The sequence below is a fragment of the Phoenix dactylifera genome, chromosome 13, assembly GCF_051530095.1.
Source record: "Phoenix dactylifera cultivar Ajwa chromosome 13, Ajwa_hap1_PhDact_Kaust_v1.1, whole genome shotgun sequence".
Lineage (NCBI taxonomy): Eukaryota > Viridiplantae > Streptophyta > Magnoliopsida > Arecales > Arecaceae > Phoenix > Phoenix dactylifera.
Window position 1 is genome coordinate 20,256,720 of NC_143202.1, and position 12,229 is coordinate 20,268,948.

Genomic DNA, 12,229 nt, shown 5'->3' on the forward strand with positions numbered 1-12,229 from the left:
AGTTTCTTTCTTCTCTTCCCCTCTCCCTTCTTCCTCCCTTGCCTCACTTCTCCCGCGGCCATGGGAAGGGGCAATCAAGCTCTCGATGGCATGATGACTAAAGGGTGGGCGGCGAAGCCAGAGGAAGACGCAGTCGGAGGAGATGCGGCGGCAGGGGAGGAGGGAGAAGAGGCGGAGGGCGTCGGGGGTGGCGGCGGGAGAGAGGGAGCGACGGAGGAAGAGGAAGAGGGCATTGGGGGCGGCGGCGGGGGAGAGGGAGCGGCAGAGAAGGAGGGAGAAGAGACGGAGGTCGTCGGGGGCGGCGGCGGAGGGAGAAGAGGCGGAGGTCGTCGGGGGCGGCGACGGAGGGAGAAGAGGCAGAGGGCGTCAGGGGCGGCAGAGAAGGAGGGAGAAGAGACGGAGGTCGTCGGGGGTGGCGGCGGAGGGAGAAGAGGCGGAGGGCGTCAGGGGCAGCGGCGGGGGAGAGGGAGCGGCAGAGGAGGGAGAAGAGGCGGAGGGTGTCATGGGGGGGGTGCGGCCGTGGAGAGGGAGAGAGTGGCACTGAAGAGGGGGAGGGAGGGGGATGGGTGGGAGAGGAAGAGGCGGCGTGGGAGGAAAAAAGGGACTTTTAAATGGAGGATATTTTTGTCGAAAATACAGCTTTTCGAGAAAGCTAAAAATAGCTTTTTTGTAAAGCTCCAAATTGGAGTTTTTTCCTAAAAGTTATTTTCAGCTTTTCGAAATTTTTACCAAACACCATTTTTTATCTAAAAATACTTTTGGAGGATCAGAAAATACTTTTTGGCTCTCCAAAAGCTCCCCCAAACGGGGCCTTAATCATCTTGAATGGTAGTTGCATGATCCTTGTCCTTGGAGGAGAAATTATGCCCTACACTATGTGCACCACATGGCGGTAAATCACCCCGTCTCATTCTTATAGACATCATTCATCGTGCACTTGTGAGTTATATGAGGTGATGGGCATGGTGCACTACTATAGGGTGAACAAGGTGTACGGTATAATCTCTTGTTATTGTCGTAGTCGCCGCTTCCATAAATCTTAATGGTATTGAAGAAAAAAAAATTGATGGTTAGCTCATACTTTGTTTGAACTGTTGAGATACCTACACCTTAACTTTTTTTTAATTTCTTTGATCACAGTAACATCTCTTCGATTGACAGCCAAAGCTTATGGATTCAAGAATACTCAACATTGCATTTTGAAGTATTAGAATGTATACAATTATAAGCTTAGATGAATTTAAAGAAAATAGATGTTCTTATGAATGGATAAAAGCAAGCTCGCCTTTCGGTAGCTGCCAGCCTTGAAAACAAACCAGCTTTGTTTTCTGATGTGTATCAAACCTGCTATTGGTAAACATATTGGGACTCCAAATGGTGGGACCATTGTGGTTCCCTTGCTATCTAGGTTGCTCACCTACATGGTTTGATTTAGTTAGTTGCAGTCTTTTCTTAGATGGGTGGCTACAGAGGCAAGGTGGGAGAGTAGAAGCAAAGCTTGATGAATGAAAGGTTTTGCTTTGCTATCATTAATCTGAAATGGGAGATGAGACGGCTTGTTTTAATCGCCGATTACTGCATGAAGCTTGAAGTCACAGTACGTAGTAGTTGAGCTAATGCATCTCAAATTTGAAACAAGAGAATGGATGAAGGAATTTTTTTTTTTTCTTTTTATTTGATGTGGGGATACTCAGATTTTACTTCATTTATCTGTTAAAATGAAAGGTTAGGACCAAATCATCAGCTAAAACACAACATCTGAACTCAACTAGTAGGGAATCTAGTTATTAAAACAACCCCAAAGAAGCACTTAGAGTTCCCAACCCCAAAACAAGCACTTGGAATTGCCTCGCAAGGAAAATGAGCGGATTAGGCCAACCTGTCAACACTTTAAGTCCTCCGGCTATAAAACTACTGCTCTTTAGTTATGTTCATCCAAGGATTGAGCTTAAAAAGTGAACCTGAACACAACACAAACCCAGCTTGAACTCAATCCAGTTTAGCCAATTACACAACCCAATCAGTTTATCCAATCCAGTTTATATTCTCTTATATATATTTATAGACGGAGAGGGGGAGAGGGAGAGAGAGAGATGGACGGACTTAGCTATGCTCAAGTGGATCTTCATTTAGATGGTCGGGTTTATATTGGACTATGAGGATCCACATCGATAACCCAAGTAGTTGGATGTGATCTACTACCTCTAAATTACTTACATACAAAAAATTATGTTATTTGAAAATCTTTAGCCTATATATCAAGTGATAAAAAATATATATATATATAGTTTTATATTATCCAAATTTTATTTTTTTTGACAACTTGATGCATAGTCTGAAAGTCTCCAATGTATAAATAATTTAGAGCTAGTAAATCATATCTAATTGTTCAGACCATCAATATATGACTTTCATTATCCAATATAAATCTGATCGGATCAGAGTGAAGATTCATTTGTATATAGCCAAGTCTAGCTAACTGCATTGTTAACTCTATTGTGTTATAGAATTGCAAAGGTACACCTAAATAAGACTCCAATCAATATCTTATTAACCTAACAAAAAATGTTGAAAACTTGCCACCAATCTCAAGTTACATATACAACTGGCCTAACCCCATTAATTTGATCCAACCCACCTAACCCTAAGACTAAACTAATCTATCTGGTTATAGCTTTGGGCTGGGCTCAATTTGAGAAGTCTCAACCTATGTCGGGTTGGGAGATATTGGAAACTAGCATATAACCTATGCAATATATGGAATATATTTTTTCTTCTCTTTTCCAACTATATATATATCAAGCAGTTGCATCTTTAACTCTACTATGTGATATAATTGTAAAAGGTTTGCATAAATTACGTAAGAGTTAATCCTCAGGGCTAGAGCCCTCACATCACTTATGGCCGTCATGCTCATGCATGAAGTTGAGGGAGAAATGGGCTACGAATGGGCTAGGCTGGCCTAAAGAAACAAAATTCAACATGACCTATGGAAAAGTGCCCAGCCCCAAGTCTTCTGGCCCAAAGATTACAAGCCCAAAATCGGGCTTAGACCTCGAAAGAACCCTCGAACCTGATCCAGGCCAGGCCACATTTTTTTTGGTATACGAGTTTAGTTTAATATATAATTTATCCTATTTTATTACCCTGTCGGCTAGCTTTATCTAAGCTCACAAAAGTGAGGAGCATGATTGGATTAAAACACTTAAAAATAAATAAATATTACAATGCCACATGTTTATACCATACAATATGAAACTGTGAGGAGTCCAGATTCATTGCTACCCATCAGTGATCTTATCGCTTCTAATTGCTTTACAAATTAAAAATAAATTAATTTAGTGAAAAAAAGGCGCAACATTTTATTTGGTACCATTAACATTGCATGTTTTTTATTTATGAAAATAAGAAAACAAATTCAATACAAAAGACACATTCCGCTTCTTGTCATCTTTGTCACTAGATACTGCTTATTGTTTGCCACTGCAGTTGATTACATTAGTATAAATTGTTGTTATTATTCATACTGCCTTCATTCCTAATTAGCTTTATTCGTGGTCATCGTTGCAGCTGCCGCATATTGTTACCATAATTACAAAAAATACTATTTCATGGTATGCCAATTATTGATATTACTATAATGGCTGCCATACCATTGTTTTTCAAGGATGCCACATATTTTGTTTTGGCATCTATCTAACATAATATAATTCTTATTTTATTTTTAGCAAACATAAAATAAGAATTATTAAGTATAAAACCAAGAAATGAAAACAGAAATTAAAAAATACTATCAAACACAAGTTTGAGTTAGTGGTGCCAAAGGGTTAAAAAGGCAAAAAATAAAAGATGGGGAGAGATAGAGAGAGAGAGAACAAAGGCGCCTTCAAGTACTCTTCAAATTCATTTTGTCATTCTCATCCTAGAGCGCACACAGAGCCCTATAAAGATAGGAATAACAGTTGTACAGAAAAATAATAGAACCTTCTTTTGCTAGAGGTAAGAAGAATAGATACGGCAATAGATAGGGTGCTATAAGTAATCTAAAGTAATTTAGGCAAACTTAATTGATACTTACTTCTATTACTCTCCACTCCCTAGTGGCTTGTTTCCAAAGTGTAGTAAACAATTAGTACTATCCTTGGAATCCTTGTATCCCATTCATAACCCAATCCAATCTAACATAACTCAACTCAAATATGATTCTATCATCAATAGTAAATAGTTTTGAAGCTCTAATTCATACCTAACTTGTGCTAAATCCAACTCGAAGAATTCAAATCCAATCTAAATCGAAAGTTTCCGAGCTTACACCTAAACCAGGCATTAGGATCGGGTGAGTTTGTGCTAGCCCAAGAAGGAAACAAAATAGACCACATTGGATAGACATGGAGGATAAATGGTTTGTCCAGACTGTGGGCCCCTCCTAAGCCGGTGGGCACGGACCAATGGGCTAGTTTTAATCGTTGGACAGACGTGAACGGCAAATGGTCTGCCGAAACTAGGGATGGCCGCCCCACAAGGACAAAGCGGCGGGCTCTCTCACGAGTATATGAGTCTGCAAGCGAGGCGAGAGGCCGTCACGATCCCGAGTACGAAACTGAACGTGATTTCAGGATTAAAATTCTCCGAGGGGAGAAAAAGGTGCCACTTTTGCATGCAGAGTGCTGTCTTCTTCTTCGTCCTCTATTGTTTCTTCTTTCCAATTTACTTACGATTTCGGTTTGTTCTTCTGTTTCAGCTTTGTTTCTGTTTAAAGATTTTAAGTGGGGTTTTTCGGGTCGGATTTTCCCCTTTTTTTGTATTTTTTGATTTTTTTTTTTGATTTTTGAGTAGGTTTGTTAGATCGGAGCAATGGAGGGTTCTGGTAAGAGAATTCTGATGACCTCCAATGGAGATGAGATCTCAAAGGGCATCGCGTTCCATCTGGCCAAGTGTGGTTGCAGGTATGAGTGCAAAACTCTAATCTTTTTTCCTGGATTCTGTTCTGCTCTTAGCCTATTCCATTTAGCAGACCTTCTTGTGAAAGTTTATTCTATACCCTCAATATGATATGTTATATATAATTTTCTTTACTAAATTTCTTTTCCGTGTATTTGTTTTAATTTTTTTAATTTAAACTAAATATTTGCTTCTCATAATGTGTTGTTTAGGTTAGTTTTGATGGGTGATGAAGATGTCCTTCAGAGCATGGTGGGGGAGATTACAAGTTCCTTGAAGGGGATTGATCCATTTGAAGTGGTTGGATTAAATATGGAGGAAGAGAACGAAGTGGTTTTTGATGTCGCTGTGGGTAAAGCTTGGAAATCCTTAGGGGAGATCGATGCTTTCATTAATTGTTACACCTTTGAAGGTATATGCTTTTGATTGAGAAAAGTAACATCAATCTAATTCTTGCTGAACTGTAATCGAATTTTTCATACACCTACTTGGATGCTATAGCTTTAAAGTATTGCATAATTTTGAATTTTAATTGAAATGCTGATTCTTGTATACTGTTGATATCTCGTTGTCATGAAAATGCTTGTAGCTTTCTTGTTGATCAATTAATGAGGTTTTTCATCGTCTAAAAGAGGAGGAAACATAATGAAGGTGCAGACAGTAATAAAATAGATAAGTTTCAACCACTGTCGCTCGTATAGCTTATCCATCAGGTTTTACCTCATCCAATATGGAACTTTATGTGATTTATGTTGCATCATACTGGACGATGTGGTCCTCTACTGACTGGGACAGACCAAGACATATCTAATACATACTTCATGCTTTTCTCCTCATATAATTAAGATACCTGTTTCCAGAAATTGTTCACAGTTTGTCGATACTTAGGTTTTAATACCGACCTATTAGCAATACAACTATATCTACTCTGTGTGCTTTACCAATTAAAAACTAAAGGAAAACCTTGTTTCTGCATGTTTGAGAATAGTTCCAGATCAGAACAATCAATAGATAAGTTTTCAATGGCACTAGGTTTTCTAGCATTAGAATTTAGATATATCTGAGATTTCCAAGTAGTCAAGCCCGATAATATCAGTTCTTCCCCAAGTGCACCTACCAGTTCATTCGTATAACCTTTTATTAGGAGAACCTTGCTTACTTCACATATCTTGATGCCATGCCTATGTGGTTGAGCTTGCTCTGCTAATTGATCCTTGTCATCCATGGTCTTTATGCAAATATATTTTATGACATGTTAAATGATTGAATTGTTCATGATATATGTAATACTTTTTGAGGAAACATGATATGTGAAATACTAGAATGTGTAGAGGGGCATCCAAAGAGGCTCATTTGAAGGGCTTGGAAACAAAGTCCATAATGTTTTATGAGGCATGGTGCTGGGGCAATGAAGAGGTCAATATGCTAGATGAGTGTCATAGAGATGAAATTAGGACAGACATATGGTGAAACTATAAAGCATGGAAGGGGGAGATGTGTCCAATAAATGAGCTGTAGCTGTTGAATAATTGAGCAAAGTGAGAGGGAAACTGATTGTGTTGATACGGGCATATGCGGCAAAGTTCTAAAGGAATGTGGTAGAGATAAGTAATTGGATCTGTATTTTTTTTTTTCAGTAAAAAAAGGAGACAGGAGGGAACTAGGCTCAAAAGATTTCACTAAGCAAATGAAATCAAAGACAAAAGGATTGGATTTGTCAGTAATGGTCAAAAACATGGGAACCTAAAAAGCTTGGAGGGAAGTTGTAATGCCTTCGAGAAGCTTCCAGTAAAATTGGTTGGCAAAAAATGGTTTCACATGGCTGTTTCCAACTAGTTGAACAAATTTGGATGATACCATTTATCTTGCTTTATATTCTTTTGTGCTATTTTTACAGAGTTGTTGATTTTCTCTCAAGTTTAAACATTCACTATTTTTATTATGTTATTGATTGGTGTAGATCTAGCAAAATCATGATAAGTTTGATTTAGTTTGCTCAAAAAGATAAGTTTGATCAGGTAGAAGAAAGATTAAGGTTCTTTATCATAATTTAGCTAAACTCTGAAGTTTATATTGAAAACAGAAAACTCGCTGGAGTATTTTCTTAGCTCAATATATGCAGTGAACAACTTCATTTAATGTGAAAGACAATTTTCCTTGATAGCTTCTAGGACTCTCAGGATCAGCATTTCTAGTTATACTTTTGCTACGTGGCTGTTGTTTATCAAGTTAACTCTTTTAATACGTGTTGTCGGGGTGTCCAAGATCACTTGTGTTCTGTAAAATGTATATTTCTCAAATAGTTGACTAAATTTTGTTTTTCTGAAGCAGGGAAGATTCAAGAGCCTCTACTTGTGTCTGAAGCTGAATATAAAAAGATAATAAAAGTTAATGTTATGGCCCCATGGTTCCTGCTCAAGGCCATTGCTAAAAGAATGAAGGATTCTGAGTTAGGAGGGTCCGTAATATTTCTGACTTCAATTATGGGTGCAGAAAGAGGGTTGTATCCTGGTGCTGCTGCCCTTGGTTCGAGCATGGCTGCTGTACAACAGTTAATTCGGGTATTTGCTCCTGCTTTTATACTAGTGTGATTCCTTCCTTGATATATGAATATTTTCATCATTATATAGTTGTTCTAGAACTAAACAGATTTAATCAAATTTTTTTTTGAGGAAATACAATAAGAATTTGCTTGTTTTGCTGATTTTTGAGCACGCTATATGTTGCACAAGTAGCAAATAACTGACCCTCTTGCCTTCTTTCATGGGTAGGTTGTTCCTTTTATTCACCTCCTTCTTGGACTATTTTACGAGGGTCTATATTCCATAATTACTTTCTGGCACCCATTTTCTCATTCTAATCATGGGGCCTTACAGTTTTCTCCTGTACACAACATCTAGCATTTTGGTTAGTGAATTTGCCTCGTATCCTTGCTACCACTTGACTATTTGGGAGAAGTGTCACAAGTAATCCTAGGCTCCTTATAATGTATGTGGAGTTCAGTTTTGGTCAATCTTTTGTCCTTTTACACATAATACGGGTCTATTTGTTTATCTGCTTCAGACATATAGACATTTTATCTACATGGCTTCAAGTAAGTCATATTTTGGCTATAAACATTCAATTATTAAACATAGGCATAGAATAGGTACCCTATGAAACTCAGAAGCCTGCCTGTAAAAAGAAGATCTTTACCTGTTCAAATGCTCAGTGATGGAAATCATTCGTATAGCTGGCTATACTAGCATCCTTAAGCACAGTAGGGGGACTATAATTTGATTTAAATCTTTTTTCTAAAAATATGTCCCATTATTAGCTTCCAAACAATATGCTTAAATGTTTTAAAGTTTCTATGCAGTGCACACTGAATAAAATTGTTAAAATTGAGGAACTTTCTTAGTGATTCTTCAGCCTATGTTATCTCTGAACTGTAGCTCCTCTAGTTATTCCGAAAGAAATCTACTCCTAGAGAAGGGTATTATAGATAATTGGGGTAAGTCACTGGATTGTGGAAAGAGAATAAAATTCTACTGTGGTAAATCTATATCAGTTGATGGATCATGCAATGCTCCAAGGGATATTGGAATGGCAAGGTGAGGCTGGTGAATGTGACATCTGATTGCTGAGAAACTCTCATGACTTGAGCTGCTCTGAGGACTGCTGCAAGCCCTCTCGCAGCTGAAACAGAGGAGTTCACCATAAAAAGAAGCTGAAACAGAGGTCTTTTGCGGACTCAACCATGTTGTCATAAGGGGATCTAGGGACTACAAGTCCTAACATATGGTCAAGAACTATACAACATCTGAAGAATGGGATGGTTGACATAAGGACAAGGATTCCAGAGACAACTTGAGATCTCAACTTGAGTCTCAGCAGATTTTTCACATACCCAGACAAGGAAGCCAGCAAACTGACCAAGAGACTAATAGTGCTGCTGATTTGAGCTTGTTTAACGAGATTGTGGGACTTATTAAACCCCTCATCTTGGGGCCAATTCAATAAGGATGTATTGATTGATGAATAGAAATGTCCCGGGGCCTCATATTACCAGTAAGGGGGAAAAGGAGAAGTCACGCAATCCTATTTGCATCTTGTACCTAATTGTGGCTGGGAGAACTTATTCCATGGCCTTTAAACTTCATTAACCATTTTTACCGTTATATCCTTCCATCTAGTTAATACAAATTATGCATAGCTTTAAAGTAGGGCCTTAAATCTTAGGGCATGTAAAGCAATTCAGTAGTGGATATATTGTATCAATATGCTTAGGCCTTAATTTTTTTTTTCTGGGCCTACCTTAATTTTGCTAAATGAAGTTTGCATGAACTGAATCAGTGACAGTGAGTGTTTTTTTTTTTTTTTCCGCTGCATCATAATCACGATGGATCTCAATGCCACAGTTCTAAACCGAGCACCTTTTTTTATTGAGCTTACGGATCCCTGCTAGTAATAGACAAGTCATGCATAATTACTAGTTGAGAATTTTTGAGAAGTTTCTATCCAATTGACATGTGGATGATAAAACTAGCTGCTTGAATTTTCTTCTGCTTTGTATTTATGTATTCATACAACTGGGTTTATGTGAAGAGATATCAGTGCAGCAACTGTATTCTCTCCGAGCTGGGATGACCGTCAGTAAATCTATGAATGTTTATCTACTTGCATCCTCTTATATTTCTGTTTATTTTCTTCCATTGGTTTACCAAAGTTCATTTCCTATAACTGTTTTAATTATCTCCTGCAGGCATCAGCAATGGAGCTTGGCAAGTATAAGATAAGAGTTAATGGCGTTGCCCGTGGCTTGCACTTGGGTGACAAGTATCCTGTGTCAGAAGGCATAGAGAAGGCCAAGAAGTTGACCACAATGGTGATGCCGCTGCGGAGATGGCTTGACCCCAAAAACGATCTAGTTTCGACTATGATCTATTTGATCAGTGATGATTCTCGCTACATGACTGGCACCACCGTCTTTGTTGATGGTGCCCAGTCCATTGTGAGGCCTCGAATGCGATCTTATATTTAGTAGAAACCCAGCGAAGTGATATCTTCGTTTGCTCTAAATCTAGCACACCATATCCAATGATGAATAATATTGCAAGAAGTATAGAAACAATGAGTTTTCATACTACGTGGATCCCATATATTGTGATCAGCCTGAGATATGGTCTATGGTTAAATCTGTGCAAAAGATGGCTTTTTACATGCCTATTGTGCCATTTCAAGCTCCCGGTGTGATAGGGACTGTTACATGTACTATTTGGACATGGTTTGTCGAAATAAAAATTTTGAGAAAATAGTTTTATGCTTTTAGTTTCCCTCAAAATATACCTTGACGAGTTACAGACTTATTATTTGTCTATGCCTCTTAACTCTTGTAGTTATGACTCCTGTTGTTTGCGATATTTCTAACTGCAGCATACAAAATTCAAAATATCCTTTTGTGCAGTAAGTACTCTTCTTTAATTTCTCTTTTTATTCATGAGCAATCCAGTTGACTTAAATCTCGCAATATAGTATCGAAGAACATTTCTTTGGAGACAGGCTCGGCAAGCTCATCAGGGAGAGTATTATACCATAAACAAGTATGTTTGCTACTACTGTAAACAGATCTAGTTAGCCATTCTGCAATATTGTTGCATTTTTTTTTTCTACATGATTGTGATCCTCCAATAATTAAACTAAGATATAGCAGTCATCATTAAGCACATTGGCAAGCTAGCAGATCAAGGAACTTTTGCATTTCTAGTTTTTACTTCTGAAAATCATATCCCATGATTATTTCCTGAGCAGATCAAGCATTGTTTATATGAATATCACCTTCTACAAACTTCATGCACCTACCATAGCACCATATGCCTCATTGTTTAGGATTTTTCTTAATCTTGCTATGAGAAGAGATTATTAGCTTCTGAGATGTGATTAGGAGTGTCAATGGCGGGGGCGAGCCCAGGCCTAAAATAAGCACAGGTTGCAACCTTAGGCTTGAGGCAGGCCCAGCTTGAGACAGCCACATTGTATCAGGAACAAGCTCAACCTTAGTCCAAGTTATCATTTTTTCCTCTTTTTTTCGGTGATACCCCTAAGTTTAATTTTTCTTGCATCACTAGTACACCAAGAAAAGAATCGCTTCGTGTTTTGGCAATGCGCCTCATGGTTTTCCCTGCAGTGAAAGAATAAGTGCCTCGTCAAGATGAAATCTATTTAAATTCTCAGCTCGGATCTTGGCCATGGTAATCTTCCATAGAAGACTGACCTTCAGTAGATTAGGTGCATATTTGGTTGAGAGGAGTCAGATCTGAAATGAAAATGGGAATAAATAATTACCGTTCCAACTATTTGGTTGGAAGGAGGTCTATTTCCATTCTAATTCCAAAGAAGAATGAGAATGCCTCAATCTTCAAAATCCAATCTTTATTTTTCTTTAGTATTCAAATTTTATTCAGATTCAGATTTTATTTCTGGTCACAAACCAAACGCATTGAGGGATATGGTTATTCTAATTTTCATTTCAATTCATGATGATTCCAATTCCTGTTACGAATCAAACACGCCCTAAGTTCTTGCAATGGAGTTTCTTAAGTTCTAATCTATTGTAATTCACTGTCCTCCGTCTAATATCCTAGCCAAATATATTATAAACTTTGAATACTTTTTAGATGCCATACACGTTTAAACTTGAGAAGATTGATGAAAGGGGGTGCAGTATTGAGGTTTAATTTAGGAACTGCATTCATCTCTTTGGCATAAGCAACAAAGAAATGCACATTAGAATACAACCCAACAAGCCCGAATAAAATGAAAATCATATTTAAACATAGATTGCAATCTAACTCTACCTAATTTCGTGGGACGACCAATCTCTCAGTAATATCCGAGGAAATTGCTGCCAAAACAAAACAAAACAGAAGAGTCTGGTCAAGATATTTTTCTATGTTTCAATCAAAACAAGAAAAGAAAAATGATCATCTTTACGTTATAGTGCTGACAATACGTAGTATTATTGTTCTAGAAATCTTGGACTGCCTTGCCAACGAGATTGGAAATGGTGATGCATTACATTCTTTCTATAGTTTTCATGCTTAAGAGGCTGCAATTGTTAATTGTAAACACCGTCACAACTCTCCCTGAAATCTATGGAAATTTAAAAATAACAAAGTTCAACCATGCAAGCAAGAAAAAGGTTTTGAGGTTCTAGGAGTCACTTGCGTCCGTCATCTCGTATTAGCCAACGCCACCCTCTTGTTTGGTTGGCTTATAATAACCCAAACACTTCTATCAGTCATTAATC

The 12,229-nt window shown here is 38.0% G+C and overlaps 1 protein-coding gene across 2 annotated transcripts; it reads left to right on the top strand.

The window, feature by feature from the left end:
* The first annotated feature begins 4,511 nt into the window (after positions 1-4,511).
* On the top strand, positions 4,512-10,251 carry LOC103720274 (NAD(P)-binding Rossmann-fold superfamily protein). 2 transcript variants are annotated; one of them, XM_008809889.6, is made up of 5 exons: positions 4,512-4,644; positions 4,837-4,946; positions 5,154-5,353; positions 7,273-7,502; positions 9,686-10,251. In XM_008809889.6, the coding sequence occupies exons 2-5, from the start codon at positions 4,855-4,857 to the stop codon at positions 9,962-9,964; spliced, it is 801 nt and encodes a 266-aa protein (XP_008808111.2). In that variant the 5' UTR covers positions 4,512-4,644; positions 4,837-4,854; the 3' UTR covers positions 9,965-10,251. The 2 variants fall into 2 exon arrangements, with proteins under 2 accessions (XP_008808111.2, XP_008808112.2); XM_008809890.6 differs by having other exon boundaries at positions 4,580-4,722.
* The last annotated feature ends 1,978 nt before the right edge of the window (positions 10,252-12,229 follow it).

Coding starts and splice junctions, on each gene's coding strand:
- LOC103720274 (XM_008809889.6), top strand. CDS start 4,855: ATGGAGGGTTCTGGTAAGAGAATTCTGATGACCTCCAATGGAGATGAG. Junction 4,947..5,153: donor CTGGCCAAGTGTGGTTGCAG/GTATGAGTGCAA, acceptor TGTGTTGTTTAG/GTTAGTTTTGATGGGTGATG. Junction 7,503..9,685: donor CTGTACAACAGTTAATTCGG/GTATTTGCTCCT, acceptor TATCTCCTGCAG/GCATCAGCAATGGAGCTTGG.